This window comes from Zosterops lateralis, assembly GCF_965231275.1.
Source record: "Zosterops lateralis genome assembly, chromosome: 28".
NCBI lineage: Eukaryota > Metazoa > Chordata > Aves > Passeriformes > Zosteropidae > Zosterops > Zosterops lateralis.
Window position 1 is genome coordinate 2406436 of NC_139788.1, and position 26530 is coordinate 2432965.

The window sequence follows — 26530 nt, forward strand, 5'->3', positions numbered from 1 at the left end:
ATCTGGCAAAGCACCGCTGATTGCGGCCGCGGCACAGGCGAGGGCCGCCCGTGCCCTGGGGAGCGGCTCCGGCCGCCTAAAACGGGTTCCCTCAGGAGCCAGCCTGGTGTTCCAACCCAGTAACCGATCCCAGTGACCTAGCCCGGTGACCCAGCCCGGTGACCGATCCCAGTGCCCTGCCCGGTGTTCCAGCCCGGTGATCGATCCCAGTGACCACTCCCGGTGACAGATCCCGGTTACCGATCCCGGGCCCTCACGGGGCCGCCCTCCCTCAGCCTGCCCCACACTGACCGCCCACAGCTCTGACCACGCCCCTTTTCACCACTCCCCCATCTCCCATTGGCTGCGCGGGCCGAGGCCCCGCCCCGGCGGCGGCGGTGGGCGGGGCGCGGCGCGGGCGCGCGGCGGGCGCGGGGCGCGGGGCGGCGGCGCCATGGAGACGGCGCTGCCGGTGCCGCTGCTGCCGCCGCTGCTGCTGCTGCTGCTGCCGCTGCCGCCCCTGCCACCGCTGTCACTGCTGCCCCGTGCTGCCGCCGAGCAGGGTGAGCCGGTGCGCGGGGCGGTGGTGCCTCCCGGTGCTCCGGTGCCTCCCGGTGCTCCGTGTCCCCCGTGCGCTCGGTGTCGCCGCATCTGCCCCGGTTCTGATTGCCCGGGCTGCGCGTTGCGGTACCGGGAGCGGCCGGCTCGGACGCGGCGTGGGGAGGATGTGCCGCCGCTCTCCGGGGCGCGGAGACCTGCGGGAGGAGCGGGAGAGGACGGACGGGTCCTCTGGAGCCACCGGGGGTGTCCTCCAGCCCGGGGTGTCCCGGTCCCCGCCATCACCGCTGCCAGGACCGTGACAGGGAGGCGGTTCCAACCCTGGGTCCGTGTTGGCGGAGGTTGCGCTGATCCCGGCGGCGGGGAGGGTGTCCCGGAGCATCCCGGAGCGATCGGTGCTCAGGGATGCGCCCGCCGGGGATGCGCCGCCGCTCCCTCCCCCCGTTCCCGTTATCGTTATCGTTACCGTTACCGGTACCGGCCGCTGAGCCCGAGGCTCGACCTGCCCGCCGGGGGCTGTGGCTGCTGCCTGTGGAAGGATGCTGTGAGCTGGGGGAAATAGCTCTTCCTGTCAAAGACAGAATTGGATTTTTGGTGGGAAAAGGCTGCTGTTTGACGGGGAAATCCCTCTTTCCAACAGCTGCTGGTCCCTTTCAGTTCCAGCATCGGCACGGTACAGCAGCAGGGCTGTCTGTGGTGTTCCAGGAATGGTCCCTGGGGTGGCAGAGTCCTCAGGGCTCTGATCACAGCTTGTTTTGGGTGTGCAGCCAGAGCTTTGTGCTGTTTGGGGCTCACACGGTGATGCCATGGACCTGGCACAGCTCTGAGCCTCCCAATGGATGGACTGGGGGGTTTTACCAGCTTTTCCTCTCTCAGGGCTTTTCCTAACATGCTGTCTTCCCTGCAGTCGTCCTGCTGGACTCAAAGGAATCTCAGGCAGAGCTGGGCTGGACCTCACACCCATCGAATGGGGTAAGTTTGGGGTGGGATTGTGTCTGTTCACCACCAGGGAGGGTGGAAGGCTCTGTCGGGCTCTTGGTGCTCAGCAGCCTTTGGAGCCCTGCAGTGTGAGCTTTGCTCATCACAAAGCTGGGCTGGGGGCTGCCAAGCCATGGAACCTCCTCATTCAAGGTTGGTGGGGAGTTTTTGATCAGTGCTGGGAGCTCCTGGGAGGAGAGAGGAGGCTTTGGTGTCGCCCCTGAATTTCTTGCTTTTGAGTGTTTGAGTCTTTGCAGCAGCTTTCTCACGCTGCTTCACATAAACAATATTGTGTTCTTAGGATTTATCTGTATGTTTTGCATAGTTGTTCTCTGAGAGAGAATTTGACTGATGGTCATAGTGACCAATGAAGTCAGGAGGTTGTGACCTCCTTGGGCCAATCTCGGCCCTCTGTACAAAATGTATATAAGTAGAATTGGAGTCAGATAATAAAGAGCTTTCCATGTTTGACCCTGCTGCTGCCTGCTGTCCTCTGTGAGGGTCCACATCACCTCTAAGGGCAGGGGTAACAGGGTCCCTCCTCAAGATGGATTTTACACTACTAAAACAAGCCAATGAACACTGACTAGTTAAGATTTTACACTACTAAAACAAGCCAGTGAAAACTGGCTAGTTAAGGCTTTGTGCTGTGGTTTGTGTGAGCACCAAGGGTCAGCCAAGCCCCTGGAATCCTGTGCCTGGGGAACTCATTGGGAACTGTGTCATGTAACATCTGTTTCATCAGCCCCTGGCTTTGGTGTCAGTCTAAAGCCACTTTCAGTAAGTTTGGAGTTGTGCTCCTTGCAGCTTTTGGATTCATTTTCTCGAATGGGAACAAAGTGTTGAGAGGGAAGAGCGAGAGGTCCTGGAGTCAGCTGTTTGTTTGTAAAAGAAACTCTGTTCTGGGTATGTTTTGACTGTTTTGCATGAATTTATCCCCAGAAAGAATTGCTTTGGGGAATTGCCAGGTCGTCATCCAGGCTGTGAGGGTTGAATCATCATTTCACTGATCAGAATCTCTGCTGAGAGCTTTGGGGGAACACTGTTTCACTTGCAGTTGGAAGATTTCTCCTGTTGCAGCTAAAACTTCTCCTGGCAGAGAAACTGCTGCTGTTCATGAAGGTGTTTGATGTCCTTGTGTGATGATGTGACTGTGAAGGTGTGAAGCTGTGAAGGTGTCACAGCTCCTTAGACATCTTGGATTTCTCTGGGTGACCCAACCCCATCCAGAGAATCACTGAGTGGTAACACTGTGTGGATGCACCTTCCCAGGGACAGAAAATCTGAGGAGTGTGTGGGAGATGGAGGCTCTGGCTCCTCATCAGGTGATGTGTCCAGAATCAAGCTTTGTTTTCCAAGATCTGCTGCCAGTGCTGCTTTTCTGGTTGCATCTTCACATTTGCACCTCTGCAGAGAGCTCAGGTGTTGGGGTGGTGCAGGAGCAGGGTGGGTTTGGTGGGCTGAGGACTTTGAGTGCCTACAAGGTAAGGCTGGTGAGGGGCTTGGAAAACAAACCATATGAAGAATGACTGAGGGAGCTGGGGTTGTTTAGCCTGGAGAAAAGGAGACTCAGAGGTGACCTTATCACTCTCTACAACTTCCTGAAGGATAGTTGTAGACAGCTGGGGGTTGGTCTCTTTCTCCAGGCAGCACTGACAGAACCAGAGGACACAGTCTTAAGCTGCATCAAGGGATATATAGGTTGGATATTAGGAAGAAGTTTTTCACTGAAAGAGTGATTAAATACTGGAATAGTCTGCCTGGAGTTAACTGGGATGAACTGGGATAAACTGTGAGGGACCAAGAGTCAACTGGAATTAACTGGGAAGGAACTGGAACCCAACTGGGATGGACTGGGAGTCAACTGGGATTAATTGGGAGGGAACTGGGAGGGACTGGGAGGGACTGGGATGGATTGAAAGTCAACTGGAATTAACTGGGATGGACTGGAATGGAGGAGGTGGATGGACTGCCTGGGGAGGTGGTGGAGTCACCATCTCTGGATGTGTTTAAAAGGAAAGTGTATGTGGCACTTGATAACCTTAACCTAGTGAGGTGTTGGGGCTGGGTTGGACTCGATGATCTCAAAGGTCTCTTCCAACCTACACAATTCTGTGATTCTGTGATTCTGTCCCCAGTGGGAAGAGATCAGTGGTGTGGATGAGACCCTCAAGCCCATACGCACCTACCAGGTGTGCAACGTCATGGAGCCCAACCAGAACAACTGGCTGCAGACGGGCTGGATCGCCAGGCGCGACGGCCAGAGGATCTTCATCGAGCTCAAGTTCACCCTGAGGGACTGCAACAGCATCCCTGGGGTGACCAGCACCTGCAAGGAGACTTTCAACTTGTACTACGTCGAGTCTGACTCTGACCTGGGGCGCAGCGTCCGTGAGAGCAAACACACCAAGATTGACACCATTGCTGCTGACGAGAGCTTCACTCAGGGCGACCTGGGCGAGCGCAAGATGAAGCTGAACACTGAGCTGAGGGAGATTGGGCACCTGAGCAAGAGAGGTTTCCACCTGGGCTTCCAGGACGTGGGTGCCTGCGTGGCACTGGTCTCCGTGAGGGTCTATTACAAGAAGTGTCTGAGCACTGTGCAGAACTTGGCTGTGTTCCCTGACACCGTGGCAGAGACAGCTTTTGTGACACTGGTGGAAGTTAAAGGCACTTGTGTTGCCCACGCTGAAGTGGATGAGGATAACCCCCCTCGGATGCACTGCAGTGCAGAGGGCGAGTGGCTGGTCCCCGTGGGGAAATGCATGTGCAGCCCTGGCTTTGAGGAGAAGGACGGGGGATGCAGAGGTAAAAGTGTGCTGGCAGTTTTTTATCTGTGTCAGTCCATGCTGCTGCCAGACTTCTCTGGTGCCTGAGCGCGGTTTGGAATTGTCTTTTGTCAGCAGTGTATTTCTTTGGGTGATGGCAGCTCCCCAGAACCACCAGGTGTTTGTTTGGAGGGTGTAGGGGCTGCTCTGCAGATGTGTCAGAGCTCTGGATGCTGTCAGGCATTTCCCACAGCTTTATCTGTGATGTTAAAATTACTCTAGAACATTAATAACCCTATTGATACGCTTTGGACACGGTTTAATAATTTGGCGACTTTACAGCTCACAAGGTTATGTTTAAGGACAGCTGCAAAAATGGTCGTGCCCTCTGCCTTAACAAGGCATCCCACTGATGAACCTGGGGCTGTGACCACTTCCAAAGGCAGGTGAGAGCCAGTGTGGGGTGCTGGCTGTCATTGCTCTTCCTCAGAGTGTGTGAGGCTCTGAATGGAGAGAGTTGCTGGGCTGATGCCACCCCCAGGCACATTATTGCCAGCTGGGACCTGGGAAAGGAGATGTGTTCCCACCACCTCACCTGCCACAGCTCCTCAGACAGGAGCAGGTGTCTCTGTTGAGAGAGAGCAATGTCCTCTTTCATTCCCAGCCCATTTCCCTATTTTCCATAGGGAAAGCACGGGCAATTGAGGATGCAGACCTAGAAAATGCGTGGTTTCCTACTCCAGTGGCTTCAGTAAAACACAGCTGAGAAAACCCTTTGCTACCCATGCCTGGTGTCCAGATGACACCTTGGATGTCTCCCTTTTCACCTCAAAAACAGATTGAGAGGAAAGCAGCTAAAGAAATCCCAGGCAGGCAGAGTTCCCCCTCACTGGAGGCAGGGGGTGCAGTAGGAGAGTGAGTTTTTCCTGCCCTTCAGGAGCACCTCCAGGCTTTTCACCGTGCTGATGGTGCTGCCTTCCTCCAGGTGGTGGGATGCCCTTCCCAGTGCTCTGGGCAGTGGCTTCTCCTTAAGAAGACCTTATTAAAGCTATCAAATTGAAATCTCAGTGCTGTTGATTGCTTCAGTAGCTGCATGGCAGCTTGCCACGCTTTCCACATCTGTTTGGAGTGGGGATTTACATAGTGAGTCCCAGAAGGCTTTTGCTAATGTTTCAGGTTTCTCTGTGTTTAGTTTAAATAATTCATATTCTCTGAGGAAAAATATTTGAAGTAATTTAATGGACATAATTAAGTTTCTCTCCCCTCTCAGAGAAAGGAGGTCATTAGTCATTCTCTGTGGAGCAGTGTCTGATGTCTGGTCAAATATCAGAAAATAGTTTTTAAGGGTTGAAAGTTTTGGGTTTGTCTGCAGCCCTGCATTAGCATAGTGCTAAGTGAATAACTTTAAAAGATTTCTGATGAAAGCAGCCAGGGCTGTGGAAGTTCTTCAGTGAGGACAAAAACCCTTGAGCTGGAGGCAGGTGGATGCTTTGGGAGTTTGGGGGGGTGTTAAACCAGCCAGGTGATGGCACAACACACCTGGCTCCACCTCTGTGATCCTGTGGTGGTGGCTTTGGGGGGCTCAGAGTGTGTTAATCCTGCTGGCCCACTAAACTTCTTGGCCACAGCCTCTATTGCAGCTCCTGTGGACCTGAGAGGACTGGGGGTGGTGGGGACTTTGCTGCTGCTGGTGCCTGTGGGGTGACATGAGGACCAGGGTGGCACCTGAGAGTGCTGGTGACAGTGGAGGATGAACTGGTGAAGATGTTTAAACTTGGTGGCAGAGCTGGTGTCCCTGTAACCCTGATTTAACCACTGAAAACATCCTGCACAGAGAGAACGTTTGTGTCCTCACTCTGAAATTAAAAGAGATGAAAAAAAGGCCAGTGGGATCTATGACTCTGCTAATTCTGGCTGCAGGAAAGCTGAGTCTTTCCATGTCCATCCCCCTGTCCTGCAGCACTGCTCCAGAGGCACCCCAGCACTCCTGACAGGTTTGCAGGTTTCTGATGAATTGTTCTGGCATTCAGTGGAGTGCAGCCGTCTCTGGGGTGGGACTGCACAACTTTAGTGTCTGTTTAACATCCACTCACAGAGAAGAGGAGAGTTTGTCACTGAAAATGTGCTCGGACTGCCTGTCTTGTCTGATGTATCTCTGTAGCCAGATGCTGCTCTGTGCTTGCTCTGCCCATAAAACCCATTCCCAGAAGATGCAGGGCAGGCAAATGGGCAGCCCTGTGCTCTGTGGATGATCCCTTGCCCATCCCTGTTTTGTTTTCACTTGGTTTCTCAGCTTTGATGTCTTTTTTGCCATTAGTTTTGTCAGGAATGAGCTGTAGCCCCTCTGTGCTGTTTGTTTTGTGGGGTGTAGCAATAGCTTTTGTGTAAATGAAGCCATGATGTGGGGGATCCAATTGACATTTTCATTCAAAGTTGTCTCCTTCTGCTTCATCTTTTCCGTCCAATCCCATGTAATATCTGCAAGGAGAATTTCAACAAAGCCCAAGGTTAATATTTACCAGCCAGATTTGCTGCAAATGAGACAACTTAAAACCAGACATTGAATTAATATGATGGAGACCAGTGACCAAAAATAGCTGCCTTCTTTGACAGAAAACGTAAATTTGTGCTCTGGCGAAGTTTCCGCCTCAAAATTCATTTTTCCTCCACTTCTGACAGCACTGTTCCCCCTCCTTGGGAGGCTGGATCCATCACTGGCTGGGTTTTTGGGCAGCATGTTGAATTCAACCTGCTATGGATGAGACACAAGGAAGATTTATTGTATCTCTCTTAGGAAGAAGGCAAAGGTTTAGAGTGGGAGTGGGATGTGGGGTGAGTAAGATGCTCCTCTGTCCATTGGATATGTCCCACCACAGCATTGTGTCACTGCAGTGTCCTTAGGTGGAAAAGAAATAGTTCAATTGAAAGTTAGAGAAATTTAAAACAATAAATTACAATATTTTGTCATTTACTGCAAAGATGCCTCCTGAAGCCCGAGGTCCTGCTTTTCTGTTTAAATACAAAAAAAGATGGATCCAAACGTACAGCACTTGGAGCTTTTGATTTGTTTCATCTTTTATACATTACCTTACAAACCTGTAAGTGCTCCTGGAGTGTATTTTATCTGCTGACTGATGCTGGAGCATTATGCATACGTTTATTTTTTCCTCCTGGGGCCCTGTAAGTTGCACAAAGCACCAGGTTTTGCTTTCCTCACGGAGGCATCCCACAGTCAGACCCTGTGCTTGCAGTGAGGGAATTGGAGGAAATCCCACAGGAATTCCTCATAGGAATTGTGGAGCTGGGCACATTTCAGGGGTTGTGGGGTGGGTGGTGGATGCTGCTGCCCATCACATTTTACATGGAACACCCCAGTAAAACCATCTCTCCTTCCATTCTCTCTGGGGTAATGACCACAGCTTTGCAGGTATCCATCATTTGGGATTTCTCTGCTGGTTCACAGTGTGTCTGAAATAATTACGGGATGGAAATGGTGACAGATTCAGACACAAATCGCTCCGTGACATTTAATTTCAGAGCAAACCACTCTGACAATTACCAGCATCACACGTTGTTTGCAGGATTCCTGTGAGGTTAAGGTCATGGATATCTGGCTGCTGGATGAAGGGGTTGGATGGGATGCTGAAATACAGATGGGGATGTGTCTTGCCCACAGCTGAGGGAGGTTTGTGTGGGCTGAAGGGCTCAGCAGAGGCTGGTCAGCCAGTCCTTCACTGGGAAATTTTGGGTGGATCCATTAGGGAGCTGAGAGAGAAAACAGTGGGCTGCACTTGGCTCAGAGGATGTGCCTGCTTCAGTGTGTCCTTGAGGAACATTCTGGCAGAAATAGCAATGAGGTTCTGTCAGTCCTGGCTGGATTCATCAAATGCACTCTGTTAGATATTTCAAGACTGTCCTTCTTCTGGACTAAATCACTAAATTTAATTTCAGCTGTTAAGGGCTCGTTGTTGGGGATGCGCAAAGATCTTGCCCTTGGACACAGGTTTTCGTTTTAGCACTCCACAAATTATTTAACAAGGACAAAAATTACAGAGTAGCATTGTCTAGAGGTGTCAGAATTGTGCAAGGTGTTGGACCATGGGCTGTTTGTTGAAAACCAGTGATTAAAAACCTCTAAACTGTGTGGAAGGCAAGGTGCTTTCGGATTCTCTGGGGTGGTGCAGCCCAAAGTTCCCATCCTGGCAGACATGGAACTGAGGTGAGAGGAGCTGGAGCCTGACTCAGGGCTTGCATTGATCTCTCCTTGTGCTGACTTTGTCCCTCTCACAGAGATTGGACACGACTGCTGTCCCTTCTCTCTGCCTGCAGTATTGATCACAGCTGGTGGGGTAAGACAGGCTAAGATCTCAAACTCAGCTTGGAGGGAGCAGGAGCCTCTCTGCTACCTTTGGCCACCTCAATACACCACTGAAACTCTGTTCTGTCAGTGATTTACACAAGGTGTCCTGTGGGGTTTGGGCAGCGTGTCCTTGTCCCTGGCACTGACTGGCAGGGTTTGTCCCTCTTTAGGGCTGTTGCCCCCTCCTTCCTCCTGCCCTGGCCTCGGGCACTTTGTCTCTGCAGCACTGATGAAATGTTTGGAACACAATAAACAGTGACTTGCTCTGCTCGATAATGGGATTAAGATAGATGGAGTATGGCTGTGCCAGCCTGGTCCTGTGAGGGGTCAGCAGGAGCAGGAACTCCTGCGAAAGATGCAGTGGTGAGATTGCAGGTTGGAGTGTTGCTCAGGGAGGGCTGGGTGAAAATCTAAGAGCTGGAGGTGTGCCCAGTGCTCCCAGTCTGCCCTTTGCTGGGAGGGATTGTCAGGTTCCTGTGCTGCTGTCCTGGTTCTTTGCTGTGGTAACCCCAGTGCTGCTGCCTGTTTCCCCAGCTGTGGCTTTCCTAAAGAGCATTTTTATGAATGCCTGCTTCAACAGAGAAAAATTAACACACATTAAAGCAGATGAACTTTGTCAAATACAATTCCATGACCAAAACTGGAAAGGAATTGATTTTTGGAAGACAACCGAGTTGTAGTGTTAATTATAAATGCCTGTATAGGCATTTGGAATGAGGCTGCAGCTGTTATTAATTCATGCTGGCACACAGGGCACTGCTGCTGGTAGGACTTCACTGGGAAGGGAAATTGAAAGCTGTCCTGTGCCACTGGAGGAAGAAACCATCCATTTTCTAGGTCTGCATCCTCAATTTTCCCTGCTTTCCCTATGGCACAGGCTGGGAATGAGGGAGGACATTGTTCTCTCCCAGCAGAGACACCTGGCCCTGTCTGAGGAGCTGTGGCAGATGAGCTGGTGAGAGAAACTTTTCCCTGTGGTTACTCCATGCTGGGTAATCAGCCATCCTGCAGCACAGAGGAGTGTAGCTGGTTCTGCTGCTGGTCTGGCAGTGTGCAGAGAGTGTTACAGTGAGGGGAGAATGTGCTCTCTCTGTCAGTGACTTGGATCAAGCCCACTTGAGGAGCTCCTGTGGTCAGCAGTGGTGAAGCTGGAGAGAGTCAATTGATCTGTCTGACCCATCTCTGGCTCTGGGACAATGAATTATTGAATTTTATTGTTTAATAATTGAGTTGTGGTAGCACCAGAGGACCGGGAACAGGATAGAAAGCAGAGTACAAAAAAAAGAGAATTTCGTTCTATAAATTGATGACCTGATCTCCCGAGAGCTGTCACATACCCAGTGCAGAAATAAGCACTGTGAAATGACAGGGACACCTAAACCAGCTGGAGACCAAGAAAAACACACGTAGGATGAGGTGGAAGAGGGTGGGAGTTTGTCTGAAAAAAGAAACAGAGACACACATATGATGCATCACATGTGCTGGGCTCTTTTGTTCTTCCCAAGGGCAAGTTTTGGGCAACCAAAGGAAAAATAAAATAGCAAGTAAAGCCCATGGTTCCTCATGGGACACACTCACATGGGGCCTGCTCCTGTGACATGCAAATTGGGGCATTTTGTGCCATTATTAATGACAGGCACGTCTGTAAACTTACTTCTGGCTGTTAGAAAACAGGGTGGACTGGTCTGAAAGACACTTCTAATTGGAAATGTTGAGTTCCCTACGACGAGCTGTCAGATTGGTGTGACAGGCACATCTGAGGGATGGGGGCTCTGGGTTTAGTGCTTGGATCCCATCATGTTTGTAAACAGGATTGATTTTCCTGTCCTGCCTGATGCGGTGATATTTCTGCCCTGTGTGGTGGTCAGTGCTGCCTAACTAAAGGAAAAAATGCAAACTCTGTCTCCTTTCTATGAATGCACTACTAGTTTTGATTTGGTTTCTCAAACCTAAAGAGGGAACTGGAAGTTTTGGGAGTAATTTTAACATTTGCTATTTTTTCCTGGTTTATCTAGCACCCTAGATAGGGAATGACATTTTCTATTAAAGTCAGTGCAAAGCTACAGCACCCAAATATCACTTCTGGGTAAAACCAAGGGACATCTCTCTTGGTGCCAGGATCATGCAGGTGCTCAGGGAAAGCAGCTCAGAGAGTGGTGTGTGCTGGCCAGTGGCAGCAAAGGAGGTCTCAGGAAACAGGGAACTGCTGTCATCAGGTGTGTCCCCATTCCTCCTGTGCCTCTGTCCCTTAACACCCTCTCTCTCTCTCTCTCTTTCAGCTTGCCTCCCGGGCTTTTACAAGCTCTCCCTCCGTCTCCCTGTGTGTTCCCCATGCCCTGAGCACAGCTTCACACTGGAGGAAGCCTCCACGTTCTGTCTGTGCCAGACAAATTACTCCAGGTCTCCTTCAGACCCTCCATCTGCCTCCTGCACACGTAAGTCCTGCTGGAAGGGCTGCTCCCTGTCCTCAGCAATGTCCCTCTGTCTGTCCTGCAGCACAGGGCCAGGCAGTGCCCAGGGCTGTCCCAGGCTCCCCCTGTGCTGCTCTGTGTGCTCATCTTGGGGTGATGCTGCAGTGGGAGGGGATGGAGGGGCTGTCCCTACAACCCAGAGCCCGCAGGCTGATGAGACAGATGTGCAGTCAGGCTCGCAGACTCCCTGGTAAAACTGGGGCACAGTCATTTAGTCACTGTAGTTCACAGGTTTTAATTAAATGGCCTCTAGTTAATTGGGCTGGACTCCAGCTGCTCTGGTGATGGATGCTGTCCAGCTGCCAGCACAGTGATGAGGAACTCCACCGAGCAGGGCCAGGCAGTGCCTGACCAGAAATGGGCTCCTGGACCCCTGGTGTGCTCAGGGAAGTGCTGGGTCCAGCCAGGTGCTTCTCCTGCACACTGTGAGCTGTGGTTTGTGGTGCACACACATCCCTCCAGCTGGGATCCCCTGTCCCATGTCCCACCATGTTGTAGGCACCAATATCTGGGTGTGTCCCCTTGCATCTTTCACAGTTTTATTCTTCCAGAGTATCCAGTCTTATTTGCAAGCCCATCCTTTGAACCTTCCTTCTAGTTCAATTTCTCTCTTAACGACATTTGTCTTATTCCGTGGCATTTCTAAGTCAGCATTTCTTACCTCAAAGTTTGCATGCAGGTGCATACAGATGTGAGCCTTCTGTCAGAATCAGAATCAGAATCAGAATCAGAATCAGAATCAGAATCAGAATCATAATCATTAGGTTGGAAGAGACTTCCATAATCATCAAGTCCAACCCAACCATAACCTCAACTAAACCATGGCACCAAGTGCCACATCCAGTCTTTTCTTAGACACATCCAAGGATGGTGAATCCACCACCTCCCTGGGCAGACCATTGCAATACTTTATCACCCTTTCTGTAAAAAACTTTTCCCTGATATCCAGCCCTGTATTTCCCTTGGCAGAGCTCGCGACCATGTCCTCTCGTTCTGTCAGTTGCTGCCTGAAGAAAGAGGCCAGGCTGCTCTCTGTCCTGTCAAGCTTTGAGAATCCTCCACAAATCCATCTCCCACAGTTTCAGAGATGCTTTTTTCTTTCCAGGCCCCCCCTCTGCCCCCAGGAACCTGGTGTACAGCCTGCGGCAGTCATCCCTGGTGCTGGAGTGGAGCGCCCCGGCTGACGCGGGCGGCCGCAGTGACCTGACCTACAGCCTGTGGTGTGGCCGGTGCCCGGCGGTGCCGCGGGGCCGCTGCGAGCAGTGCGGCAGTGGGGTGGGCTTCGTGCCCCAGCAAACGGGGCTGGTGGGCCGCACGGTCACCCTGGTCAACCTGCTGCCCCACGCCAACTACACCATCAGGGTGGCTGCCCTTAATGGAGTGTCAGCAGTCAGCCCGCTGGCCAGACAGGAGTACGCCGAGGTCAACGTGTCCACTGGCCATGCAGGTAAAATAGCAGACTGTGGTAGTGAGTAAAAATTGACTTAGTACTTAGTTCATGGTTCAGTGGTGTTGTTTTTCCCTGTCTTGGTTTGGAAAGCCGAAGCTTCTCTTGAAATGGAGAATGTAAATCCCCTCCCTCTGAATTATTATAGTTTTGCAATTAGGGGGCTTTTGGGCAAAGATATGGGAATGGGAATAACAGCAGATGGGGCTGGTGAACCTGCTGCCCCATGCCAGCTACACCATCAGGGTGGCTGCACTCAACGGAGTGACGGCGATCAGCCCGTTGGCCGAGGTCAACGTGTCCACTGGCCATGCAGGTACAGCTGCACCTCTTAAAAATAACAGCTTTGCAAACCTGTGGGTTGACAGCTCCTGTAGAAACAGGGGGGTTGCACAAGCTGACAATTAGGGCAAGTACTAATGATAGCTTTGGCTTGACTTTTGGAAATGTGAAACGTCTGCACAAGTGCTTGTGTGTTTTGGTGAAAAAAGGCATGACTCAGTTTTGCTTGTTCAAAAATGTTTGGTAAAGTGTTGGAAACAGCTATTGTCAGTTTATCTGCTCTTGCAATTCTTTCTGTTGGAAATCCTGGAAGTGGGGAATGAGCCCTAATGTGAGAAACAAAATGTTGGTTTGTCCTGGTGGCACAGACTTGGTGCTGAGGTGTGGCAGATGAGGACTGGTCCATGGTGCTCTCAGAGGTTCCATTGATGCCACTGGGAGGCAAGGAGTGAGTGTGGTGACAGCCTGGGCTGTGAAGGGACAAGTGTGCTCTGTGGTCTGGCTGCAGTTTGTGATCAGGCTGCAGTTTGAATTTACAAATCATTAAAAAAAACAAACCCCTTTGATGAAGCTACATTTTCAACCCATTCATCAAAAAAACCCTCCTTAAAACAGTTAATTCAAATGCTGGCTACCCTTCAGAAACAAATTGATTTCCTCTCTCTATCCTGGGCTGGTCTGTGACACAATTCTTACTGTAACTGTCCCCTTCCATTTTCAGTTTGGCATTTCTGCTCCCTGAGCTGAGGAGAAGTGAGTGCCCACGCCTTGTGGACAGGTCCCTGACCAGGGGGGTTGTCTGAGGAGTCCCCCCTCAAGCTGTTGTCTGTGCCAGAGGACAGTCAGGTCCCTCCTCTGCTGTTGGCTGTGCCAAAGGACAATCAGGTCCCTCCTCTGCTGTTGGCTGTGCTGAAGGACAGTCAGCTCTGCCTTGTTGTGTCCTTGTCTGTTCCTCTGCGGTCACATTATTAATTTGCATGAAAACCCTTTCCCAAGCCACAAGTTAATGGAGACGGATGATCCTCAGGTGCCTCTTGGCAGGAATTGGCCAACAATTTCATCTGAGGAGATTAAACTTTGATCTTGTTATAAATAATTTTCCCACCGCTTGATCAAATGTTTTTTTTTTTTTTTTTTTTTTGTGCACGTTTGTTGCTTTCTCTTCCCTCATGCCATAATCCCCGTGGCTCCTTTGGGGGATGCTGGGCTGCAGACTGCTCCTCAGCAGAGGTGTCACTCCTCATTAGGATCTTTGCTGTTCAAGGATGGATTTAGCTCTGGGAAGATCTTCTGTGTCCTGAGTTCAGGCCAGGGGGACAGAGAACAGGTTGAGGTGTGGTGAGCTAAGAGAGGTCTGATAACAAGCCATTCCTCCAGTCTGGTGCAGGCAGAGGGACCTTGCCTGGGCCCCCAGGTCTGAGCTGGGCAGGAGAGGCCAGGTGTGGCCAGGTGTGGCCAGGTGTGGCCAGGTGTGGCCAGGTGAGTGCCCCATTCCCTTAGGGAGCAAAGCAGCAGGTCAGTGATGCCAGCCCAGGCTGCTAAGAACAGCTTTTCCCCTGGGGAAGGGAGAAATCTCATCCCCTTACTCAATACCATGTACTCCTGAGGGAACTGAAATGCACATAAAGAATGTGGATAATTAATCCTGTAATCTTTTCAAAATCAATGCCTCTTGTTGAGCTGTCAAGTCTCCAGGTGCAGATGGTGGCTGGGAATTACCCAAACAGCTGAGGCTCAGAAGTTTCCTGGAGCACTGACAGCACTTTTATTGCTGAAGGTGTCCCCCCCTGGGCAGTGCCAGGCACCAGTGCCCTGGTTCCTCTTGCCTTTGCACTGTCAGCAAGGGGTGACAGTGCTGATTAACCCTATCAGCAAAATGGGGAGAAAATGATGTCCTGGGGGAGTGGCTGCACAGCTGAGTTGTCTGTAAGACCCCACTGCGAGGAGGGGACCCTGGACAGGCAGGACACAGAGCCACAGCTGGCAGGGACAGCGTGGGGAGCTGCTCCTCACAGCACATCATTTCTTGGAGCCCTGACTCTGCTGTCCCTTGTCACTAGAGCCCAGCACAGCAGTGCTGTTTGGGGCCAGAGGGCAGGGGGAAGGAGGCTCCAGGGATGCCTGGGCAGTGGTGACTGCCCTGGTGGCTGTCATGCTGCAGTCTGGGAAGGCGTTTGCAGCAGCAGGGGAGTTCTATCTGCTGATAAGCAGGTTGAGAGGAGAAATTAAACAAGAAACAAGACCCTATTTAGCTGTCAGATCCTGCTCCTCTAATCCAGCTCTGTGCTGTCCTTCCCCTCCAGAGGGAATTGTCCATCGTTCCTCGGAATTGCAGCCAAAAGAAGAGATGCAATTTAGTCTGCAGGTGGCAAAATTAATACTGTGTTTTTTTAATCTGTCCCCAGCATGGGACTAAATAAAAGTGTTTGAGGAGTGAGAGGAGCTGTTCACCTGCAGGAGTGGAGCTGCATTAGCCATGTAAATGTGCACTCCAGGCCCGTGTCATTTGTATTCCCAGCAGGAATACAAGGCTCCTGCCTTAAAGAGCTTTTAAATCTGCTGCTGATTAATAATGCAACCAGTGCCAGAATGCATCCTCCTTCCTGAGGCTGGAGAAGGGCTTTGAGCTGGATTTGGTCCTCCAAAGTAGATTTGCCTGTGCATGTCCAGAGCTGATCCAGTCACCATGGGGCAGTGGGGCTGCAGGATGAGGCAGCTCTGGGGGAAATGTCTGAGCTCCTGGGGTCTTTGGCTTCCTGCTGGCTGAGGAGGCAGCTTCTCTGCTTTGGAATGGAGATCTTTGAGGCAGGAGCTGCCTGGGATGGTGTGTAAAGTGGTGAGGGAGGGCAGAGCTGGCTGTGTCTGGCACAAGCAGGGCAGGGGTGTTTGGTGTCCCTCACCCAGTGCAGCTGGTGGATGCTCAGAGAGTTGTTCTGGGCAGGGACACGGTGCCACTTGTAGTTTTATGCCTGTTTTGCTGCTACACTGGTTAATCAAGAGGAGAAAGCCCACGTACAAGGGAATGGAGTTTATAAAATCAGGCAGAGTGGTGAATAATTTAATGTTTGCTTTTTGGAATAGAGGCAATGATAGGAGAGCTTAAAATATTGATGGGAAACACATTTTTTTTTTCACAGTGTGAAATGCTTTATAGCCTGTGTGATTTTCTTTAATGTTTTTTAACCATGTTTGAGGCTGGCACTTGCTTTTCTGTCATGTACCAAGGGCTCTGCTCTAAAGCACATCTGTGAGTGAGGAGGATTTTTCCTGATGACTTTGTTAACAGTCAGGACCACACATTCAGGTCTCTCCAATCCATTTCCTGGATTCAGAGACGCAGGAGGGCAGCTGTGTGATCTTTTATTGATGGGGATCACACAACACAGTAAGGAGCACTTAGCTTATCTCACAGGAGCAGGACCCAAGGCAAGTGTTGGGGGATAATGTTTGACTCTGTCTCACACCATGGGGTGGGTCACAGCAGGGGGAGAAGTGAGTGGGCAGTGGGAGCAGCACAGGAGCCCCTCTGACTCCTCTCACACTCCCATAGGAAGCCAAAGGGACTTTGGAGCAAATCACCATGAATAAAACATCATGAGGGCTTTTTATTTCAGCAAAGATTAATGAGCTAAGTAATAAATACAAAATTTCACAGATACTTAAGTTTACTTTCCAGGGACTTGTTCCTCTCCACAGGAGGCTTGGTGGGACAGAGGTGGGTCCAGTGAATGTCCTGATTTGATGGGAAGTAGGAAAAGCTGGAAACAATCAACATCCCCATGCAGCTTTTGCAGTGCCTGAGGGCTGTGAGCTGCTGCCTGAATAGGCTGGAGACCTGTTTGGAGCCAAACCTGGTTAAAATGGGAGTATTGGCAGGTGCGTCTTGCAGTGGATGAACTAAATGGCTGCAAGCATGGCAGGGAGGGAGTTTGTGCTGACCAGAAATACACAGCCAGCTCCTGAGGCACAGCCTGCCCTCAGAGTGGGGCCCACACTCCCAGCAGTCCAGCTCCATGGGGGAGATCTGGTGTGAGGAGGCCTTGGTATGTCCCACCAGCCCTCCTGAATCCAACACTGTGTTTTGCCTTTCCCAGACATCCCCAGCGGGGGTTCAGAGCCCAGGACTGAGCCCATCCTCAGACTCCTCAGCAGCACTAAGGGTGGAGGGTGCCCTTAGGATTTTTTGCCAGTTTTCCATTGGAGTGTTCCAGGCTGCCCATGGATCACAGAGCTGCTGTTTCACCACTGGATGGTCACCAGCTGGGAGCAATCCCAGCCCTGATTCAGGGAGAGGGGACTGCTGTCTGCAGAAGCCACACACTCTGCAGCTGTTTGAGTGGAAGGTTTTGCTGAAGCCGCTCCTCAGTCAGGGCTCATTTCCTCCTCTCTGCATTTCCAGTGCCAGCTCCCGTCACCGACATCCGCACAGACCGAGTGGAGCAGAAGAGTGTCTCCCTGTCCTGGCAGGAGCCAGGGCTCCTCTCTGCCAATGGCACCGAGTATGAGGTCAAGTACTTTGAGAAGGTAAGCTCTGGGCACTGCCATGGGCTCTGCTTGACTCTGTGTCCTTCCCTTTCTCCCCTCAGCAGCACAGTGCTGTGTGACCCCAGTCACTGTGCTGTGGGGCTGAAAGATTTCAGCCTGCTGGCAGCTGCTAACTTTTTCCCCAAGGAAAAATTTCTCAAGAAAGCTTCTTCTCAAAACAATCTTGGCAAACAACTCTCTCAAAACAAATCTTTCTCCAGGTGGTGTTTTGCTCTTTCTCTGGTTTAACCCATGGGATCAGAGAGGTGTCGTTCCTATTCACCCCAATCATGTTAAATCTGTATGGGAACACCTTATAAAAGTAGTAAGAATTTAGACAATAAAGCCTTTTTTCTATGCTCTTTGCCTGCTGAAATATTTGGAGTCTTTCATGTCCTACAGTGACATGTGGAGTCCCTGGAACCCCTCGGGACAATTCCCAGGGTCCTGCATTGGAAGGACAGACCATAGACTATTCCCTAGGCTGAAAGAGAGGACCTTCCCCACAGAGCTTTGCACACTCTGATCCACCCAGTTTGCTTTCCCACATGTTCCTAATTGTAGTGGTTTCTCCTTTCCCTGTTTCCCTATTGCTGGTGGCACTCCAGGTGCCCAGCCCCATTTTCCCCACAGGTCACTGACCTTTTCCCTGCCCCTTGTATCACCCCTGTGCCCTCAAACCATTGGTCCCTTAACCCAAACGTAATCCTGTCCACAGGCCATGGCCAGGTCTCTGTTCCTGATTTCCCTTTGGCACCTGGAATAAACCTCATTAGAACTGTTTTCGTTAAAAAGCCCCTTTTTATCTCTCTTTGCTGAGCTGTCCATGGTGTGTATGATGTGTGGACCTGACTGCTTTGCCTGAATCCTCCCCAAGAGGCTTTTCCACAGCAAATTGGGAACTAGGCAGCAGCTCCAGCACCTTGAATCACCCATCCACCTTGTGACTCCAGCTGGGCAGGGACTGAGGCACCACAGTGGGTTCCTAGAGCCTGGAGGAGATGCTCTCTGTATTCCCAGTCCAGGGGAGGGTTGAACCTCATGGTCTGCCCTGCTTTAGGACTGAGAGCCACAATCCTGTGACTGTGGTGAGCTGTGAGTGGCCCTTCTACACGGGAGGAGACCCAGAAAAATATTTTTATGGCAGTTTCTTGCTTTTAAAAATTGCTGCTGTTTGACAGGTGCACCAAGGTGGGAATTTTAGGAGAAATACCAGTGGGCAGAGCAGGGGGAAGGCTCTAAATCAAAATGAATGCAGTTTATGACACAGTTCTGCAAATTACCTTATCTGCGTGTGCTCAGGCTCGTTGTGGAGCTGCTGCATGTCAGGCACACTGTGCAGGTGACATGTCAGAGTTCTGTATTTAGAAACAAACCACCGTGGAGCTGATTCATATTAATGTGATTTTCCAGCATCTGATAGATTTGAGAGGAGGGATCTGTGGGGGAGGGCAAATGCTGGAGCCCAAGACGTTAATTCCTGTGCAAAATGGGCTGCAGCAACATGACACTTGGGCTATGAAATGAGGAACCTTCCTCCTTGGGCAGAGCATTTCAATTCAGTTTATCAGTAATTCACTGAAACGAGGCTCTTGATGCTGACATGAATAGTGACTTAGTTCCTAATCTTTGCTTTTAAAGCTTTTGTTTTTACTGGGAAGATTCAAAGGGGAAAACGCATTGAATGGGAACACATTTGGTAGTGATGTGAGCAGTGCAGGGAGTGGCTGCTGCTCATGCCTGAGCTGAACTGTGGGGCTGGGACACTGCCCATGGCACATTTTGGGGCTGGGACACTGCCTGTGTCACATTTTGGGGCTGGGACACTTTCTATGTCACACTATGGGGTTGGGACACTGCCTGTGTCACATTTTGGGGCTGGGACACTTTCTATGTCACACTATGGGGTTGGGACACTGCCTGTGTCACATTTTGGGGCTGGGACACTGCTTGTTCATATAACAGACAGCTTGTGCTGTTCTGTGGGGCTAGGATGGCCCTCGGGGCTCCAGTTTTTCCAAATCCACACAGATTTGCCCCAGTGGCTGCAGCAGGGGAGCAGGAAGGGCTGGCACAGGGGAGAGTTGCTGCTCTCCACCACCCCATCTTCTTCCTTCACATCTTCGTAGCCTCATCCAGCTCCATCTGCCATTCCCTGTGACCTCCCCATATGATTTCTGTCCATGAGACATCCAGTGCATGTCTTTCACATTCACTGTGAGTGTGTTTCTTTTGGAGGCTGGCTCTTTGGACAGTCTCTCCTGCCTGTGCCACGCCGGCTCTGTGGCTCAGCTGTCAGTCCAGCTCCATCTCAGCTTTCTCATTATTTCACAGGATCAGAGAGATCAGAGTTACTCAACTGTGAAAACCACATCAACGGCCGTGACGGTCAATAACCTGAAGCCTGGTACCCTCTACATCTTCCAAATCAGAACATCTTCCTCTCCAGACTACGGGAACTACAACCCTGGCATTGAAGTGGAGACACTGGCAGAGTGTAAGTGCAGCAGGGGATGTCCCTGGGGATGCTGTGCTCACAGCTCGTGCCCCAGCTGCTCCTGGTGTCCTGGAGCAGCACCTGCTCCTCTGGTTCTGCTTCTCCAGGTCTAAGGGACAGACCCACTCTGTCCCACTGCTGTCCAGGATTTTGCCTCTCCTTGCATTTTCCCATTAGGATTTGATGAGGTTGGTCTTGCTGCCCTGTCCTGTCTCATCTCAGTGAAGGGTCAATGAGGGCAGTTGCTCTCTGGCTCCTTTCTCATGAGCAGGCTGGGGCAGCCTCTGCTCTTTGGCTGGGATTGCCCAAAAACCTGCTGAGCTCATGGCTGCTCCCTGCCTGACGCTGCTGTCCTGGCTCAGGAGCCACTTGGCTTGTCTGCTCCTTGGCTGGCTCAGGGCAGCCAGCATCAGTGTTATCTGCTGAGCCTTCTCCTTTTAAATTCCCATTCATAACTCTGGTCCAAATTCATCTGATTTCACTGAAAGAGGGCTGGAGGGACGTTGGGCTTGGGCACAATCCCCCAGGCTGGCTGGAAGTGCAAGGCTGAACTGGCTGGCTCAGAACAGCTCCCACAGATTGTGTTTAACAGGGCTTTAAATTGCCTTCATTTGCCACACAGAAGACATTTCAGAATTAATTGAAGCCAATAAAATTTTTATAGAGAATGTAGCTATCTAATACCCCTGTTTGCAAAAGCAGGAGGAAAAGGGATTAATGCGACGAAAGAAAACCATTTGTAAGGCCATAAATTTTGATGCGTTCCTCTGATAAACAGGATTCTTCTTCAGCTCTGATTAAGAAAACCAGGGCTGGGTTGTTCTGTCTGTGCTGCCAGCACGTTGGACTGATCCCACCAGCTTGGGCTCTTCCAGCTGAACCAGAATTGTTGTGAGGATGGTGAAAAGCAGCCGGGTGGCCTCTCCCACAGCTCTCCTGGAGGACACAGGCTGGCCGTGGGAGCTCCTCTCCTCAAAGCTGTCCCAGAACATGCTGATGACCAGCTCTGTTCCCTCCTGCAGTGACAGTGGCCTCCAGTGAGCAGAGCCCCGTTGTCCTCATCGCCGTGGTGGCCATCGTGGGGCTGACCGCGCTGGTGTCCGTGGTGGTCGGAGTGATGCTCTGGAGGAGGTCAGCAGGGCCAGGGGGGTCCAGGGGAGTCTGACCTGGGCTAAGGGGATGCTGACCCTTCATTTTCTTATGTGCATCTTCCCTCTCTTTGCTGCAGGCAGTGTGGGTACAGCAAAGCCAGCCAGGACGGGGATGAGGAGCTGTATTTCCACTGTAAGTCACAGCCAGCATGGCTGTGGGATCCCTGTGTTTGTCACAGTAAATAACCCACCAAAGCAGCCCTGAGCCCTCACTGTTGAAGTGTTGTCAATCCTGTGTTGTCCCAGAGCAGGGGATGGCACAGCAATGCTCTCTGAGGACCGTGGGCTTGACAGCTTCATGTACCAATGTCTGTCCTTGCTGTGTGTGGGTCACTGTGTGCCAGAGGAGATGGGGATTCTTGCAGCTTGCAGGGGGTGTATGAATTATTCTGTCAGCTTCTCATGGACATGAGCAAACAGCCTCGTTTTCTGGGGCTACTCTGGATTATTGAGCAGCAATAATTTTACAGACGTGTTGTCAGAGGGAATTCAGTTGTCGGGGCTGATGAGTTTATTTGATTCCTGGCACATGCCCATGGAGTGCACGCATGTTTTTCTGTTCCCCAAAGCACCTCAGAAGTAGAAGAGCCTGCCTTGACCATTGCACTTGGCTTTGGAGGGTGGGAGCTTCACTGGAGCAAAGGGGCTGCTCTCCTTTACCCTGTGGCAGTGGAGCAGAGCAGTTGGATTCATCTAATCTTAAAAAAAACTTCTTAAAAACCTTTGAACTGAGTCTTTTGATTTGCTTATAGAAAGATATTACATTGATTCTGCCCACAAACCAGGAGATGGATAAGCTGGGATAGTGTTTCCCAGGATGGGTGGGTGGAATTTCTGCCAAGCCCCTCTCACCTGCCCTTTTTGCCTTTCCTGCAGTCAAAATACCCACCAGGAGGACATACATTGACCCCAACACCTGTGAAGACCCAATGCAGGCTGTGCACCTCTTTGCCAAGGAACTGGATAATGCCAGCATCAAAATTGAGAGGATTATCAGGACAGGCAAGTTCCACGGGGTGGTGGCCTTACATCAACTACTGTAAGGTGTATGTACAGTGTTTATTGATTGCCTTAAGTAGACATTTGTAAGGTTTTAGCATCAGCCTGTTGGCTAAAAAACTTTTAAAAGCCTCATAACAAAGACAACTTTATCTTCTGTTGTTGTGGTGTTAAGTTTTACCATCTTTTATGTCTCTGCCTTCACTGAGGCTGATAATGAAATAAAAAACTTGTGGAAAGCCTCAGTCACCCATTATTAGTGATTAGATCCAACAGTGGCTGTGATTTAGATCCAACACTGGGCCATGGCATTGCTCCAGTCCTGGGGGCACCTGCCTGCAGCAGAGGATGGGAGCAGGGCTGGTGAGGATTTTATCCAGGAGCTTTGTTCCACATTCCTGCTGTTTTCCTGAGGCACTGAGCACGGCCAAGTGAACACCACGAGGACCAGAAAGCATCAGCAATTATCTGCATCTGGGCACTTTGACAGCAGCATGAAAACTATTTATAAATAAGTGAACCTAATGATTTATCGATTTTCATCAACTTCACTGCCTAAAACTTAAAAGCAAATTAAAATCCCCTGGCTGGACCCTAGAGCCTTAATGGCTACTGTGTGCCAGAACGTGGGGAACGTGATCATTCTTTGTCATTTCTTTCCCTAAAGATAAATTCAGCTGTAGCAGCAGCAGAGGTGGAGGAAGGGAGGAGGGAAGGGCTTTGCCTGCAGCTGAAGGACAGTGTTGGAGGGGAGAGGACACTGAGGAGGGGATGAGGTTGCCTCTGAACTGCAGCGTGGAGCAGCTCAGAGGAGCCCCATGTACCTTTCCTGAGCAATCTGGTGTTGGAAAAATCAAGAAAGGAATTAGCAAGGAAGGCATTTAAATCTAAGGAATTTGGGAGTGTGTTTGTCTCACTGCTGACCTGACAAAAAAACTGATTTTCAAATCAATAAAGCTGTTCATAGCTACAAGCTTTTTGCTGTAAAGCCAATATTGGTTTTTTTTATGTTGGGAATTCCGTAGCTCCTGTCATGGAGCAGTGAGATGTTCCTCCTCAAGGATTGCAGGAACCCTCCAGCCCTGCTGTGTCCAGCTCTGTGGGGAGCAGACCAAGAGGCAGAGCAATCCAGGGCTGGAGCATGATCTCAGTGACAGGGGGTTAATTATTGTGAGATAAAACACAATATGGACTGAAGCAGAGTGTGGAGAGAACAGCTGGGAGGCTCTGGGGGTGGCTGGGGGTCAGCAGAGGAGTGGCAATGATGCTCAGGATGGCCTGGTGGGAGTGGCAGCAGTCCTGCCATGGATCTGTTTAACTCATTTCTCTGTAGGAATAAGGTAAAGAATTAGCCTGTTATTTCTTCTAAGTGCAGCTAATAAGCAATTTGCAAATTCCCATATGAAGCCGTTTTGAGAATGAGAATTTCCTTTAACACAACAATATATTCTGAGGGTGAAAATTAAGTGCACCTGTAATAACAAGGGATTTGTCCCATGAGAATCAGTAAAGAAAACATGTAAACAATCTGAGAATAGATAGATTTGATGGACAAGTAAAACACCTTTTACTAGAGAGAACAATTAACAAGAAAGCCATTAACCAATTAGAAGTTGATGCCTTGGAAGGCTGACTTGAAACAGAGACTGGACAGAGTTAGAGAATAAAATAATTATTTATTGAAAGGCCTCCAGGATCTGCCCTGGGCAAGACAGGAGCCCGATCAAGGCTGCACCCAGGGTGGACCAAAAATAGTCACAAAAAAATGTCTGGCCAGTCATGAGACCTTACATTTTTATAAGTTTTGGTCCATTTGCATATTGGGGTTTAATTGTCCAATTACAGCTTCAGGTTGCGAGGTCTCATTTTTTTTGTTCCTCTCTTCAGTCCGCTATTGTTTATGCTTTTGGGCCTGAAAGTTGTCTTTGGTTCTCAGCATAAAAAGGATTTGTTTTGTCTTCCTACTCTGTGAAGAGAGCTGAGTGGCACTTAATATGAGGCTCAGAACTACATCTCTAGGCACAGAATCTGCAAATATGAAAACTAAAGCTTAAGGCATCAAAATTTTACAAACCTCGAGGTCTGTAAAAACTACAAAAGACGCTGTGCAGCCATAATAAACAGAATATCACCTTTCTTTGTATGTTTTGACCATCCCAACAACACCAACATTTCTCTGCTGTGCAGGAGAGTTTGGGGAGATGTGCCGGGGCTGCCTGAAGCTGCCCAGCAAGCGGGAGCTGCCCGTGGCCATCCAGACCCTCCGGGCCGGCTGCTCCGAGAAGCAGCAGCGCTCCTTCCTGGCCGAAGCCTGCACCATGGGCCAGTTTGACCACTCCAATGTCATCCGCCTCGAGGGGGTCATCACCAGAGGTATGTTGTGTAATTGCCCCCCTCCCATCTCTGGGGGCTTTAGCTGGCTCAGTTATTAGGAAGGAATTATACCAGGAACAAGATAAAAGGTATCAGAAGAGGCTTTTTCCCTGGACCTTTGTCCCAGGCGTTTATTCTTACAGACTCCAGGGAGGAAAGAGAGAAAGAACAAGGAGAAGTGAGGCATTATAGAGCCCCCTGCTCAGGGAAAAGAGAGCTGGACCACAGCCAGTGAGGTCAGGGAAGGAAGGAAGGGTCAATCTATATGGTAAAGGACTCCAGGGGGTCAGGAGGGAAAAACAATTCCCTCAGAGAATCACAACAGTATGTGGGTTCCCAGGAGGTTCCTGTGCAGGAATGGGCTTAAACTGCTGTGTTGGAGAGGTAAATTTGTGCTACAGGTTACAGTGGCTTCTGAGCTGCTTTCCTGGCTAGTTTGCTCCCTGACCACCATGTAATGATGATTTGGTAGGTCTGAACCCCAGGCTGGAGCAGATAGGTTTACTCAGCCCCAAAGCCCACATGCAGAGTGAGCTCTGGGCTTCTCCTTTCCCCTTAAAAACCCAGGGGGTGTCCCTGAGAAGGGGAGAACCCAAAACCAGTAGAAGGACAGAGGGTGTGACCCAGAACAGGGAGACTTAACACAACAAAGAAGAAAAGTGTTGCCCCAGTACCTTGTTGAATCAAAGGGCACCTTCACCCGAATTTTCCAGATCTTACAAGGTGATTGACAATGTCCATCATCAGGGAGAGACTACGAGGGAGTTTGGGGATGGGGCTGTTGGGATAAACCATTATAAACATAACAAAAACATACAGAACTTTAGAAAACCCAAAAATGCACACTGCAACATCTCCCTCTTTTCTTTTCCAAAGAAAAGTTGGCTGCCTGGAGAGCAGCTGTGCCCACCTGCCTCAGCTGGGTTTGCATTCTGCTGGTTAATAAAAGGCTTCCAGCTGGATTAATAACTGCAGGTAGTGGGGACTGGCTTAGCAGCCAAGTACTTGTGCTGTTAATAAAAGTAAATTGAAGTGAGATTCTGTCAGTGAAACAGATGAGGCTGAGTGCCCCAGCTCTCTCCCATGAGCACCTGTGCAGCTATGGATGCAATAGTTAAATGGATATTCGTGTAAATCCAAAGAAACCAGAGCATGTGAGCTGATTCTAGCTAGGCTTTTTATTAGGAAAGGAAATATTCTGGTTGCTTTTGCTTTCACTGGGCTGTGCTGTTCCTTTGTGATGTGCTTCAGAGTCCTGATGAAAGGAACTTCTGATACTGGAATCCATTCTACTTGGACCTAGTGCTCATTACAACCTGGCTGAGATAACATCCTTATCTCCCCCAAAAGCCGGGCAGGGCAGGGCTTGGCACCTGGATTTTTAACCCCTGCAGGGTCTGAAGTGCTGGTGGCACTCACACCGTGCTGCTTGTCTGTCTGTGCAGGGAGCACCATGATGATAGTGATGGAGTACATGGGGAACGGCCTGCTGGACTCCTTTCTCAGGGTGAGTACAGGGCTGCCTGCCCAGCTGGGGCTCTCCTGGCCACGTTCCCATGGCTGACCTTTGGCTTTCCCTGCTCTGCTTTCACAGAAACACGAGGGGCAGTTCACAGGCACCCAGCTCATCTGCATGCTGCAGGGCATTGCCTCTGGCATGGTTTACTTGGCAGAGATGGGCTACGTGCACAAAAGCCTGGCTGCCCACAAGGTGCTGGTGAGCAGCAGCCTGGCCTGCAAGATCACAGGCTTCAGGAGGCCACAGGAGGACAAGATGGAAACCATCTTCTCCACCATGGTGAGCTGCCTTTCCACATTCTGTTGTCAACACTTTTCTTAGGCTCCCATTTCTTTCTTCAGGTATGAACAGGGACTCTGCACCTGATCTTCTTTCTCAGGTAGAAATCCAATGTGTTTGGTCAGGGAAATCTAACCAAACCTGGCACCTTGCCTGCTCTGGCCACAACCCCACTGCACAAATCAGGGCAGAGGGACTTGTGTTTGTACAGCTGAGAAGTGGTTTTGGTTAAATATTAATGTACAAAATGCCATCAGCTCTTCCTGGGGACATTCTCCTCTCCCATTAATATTTCAGGACTCACACTCCCGTGCAGCACACAGCTGCAGTGACATTTTAAACAAA

The 26530-nt window shown here is 50.5% G+C and overlaps 1 protein-coding gene across 1 annotated transcript in view; it reads left to right on the plus strand.

The window, feature by feature from the left end:
* Positions 1-421: 421 nt before the first annotated feature.
* EPHA10 (EPH receptor A10) overlaps positions 422-26530 on the plus strand; it is a gene marked incomplete at its 3' end in the record, with an annotated part of 28532 nt that continues 2423 nt past the window's right edge. The window contains exons 1-13 of the mRNA XM_083879628.1: positions 422-542; positions 1445-1509; positions 3654-4323; positions 10923-11078; positions 12220-12561; positions 17243-17367; positions 19702-19864; positions 20887-20995; positions 21093-21148; positions 21892-22017; positions 24202-24387; positions 25833-25894; positions 25982-26185. Coding sequence (XP_083735754.1) covers positions 434-542; positions 1445-1509; positions 3654-4323; positions 10923-11078; positions 12220-12561; positions 17243-17367; positions 19702-19864; positions 20887-20995; positions 21093-21148; positions 21892-22017; positions 24202-24387; positions 25833-25894; positions 25982-26185 — 2373 coding nt within the window. The 5' untranslated portion in view covers positions 422-433. The remainder of the gene's footprint in view (positions 543-1444; positions 1510-3653; positions 4324-10922; positions 11079-12219; positions 12562-17242; positions 17368-19701; positions 19865-20886; positions 20996-21092; positions 21149-21891; positions 22018-24201; positions 24388-25832; positions 25895-25981; positions 26186-26530) is intronic.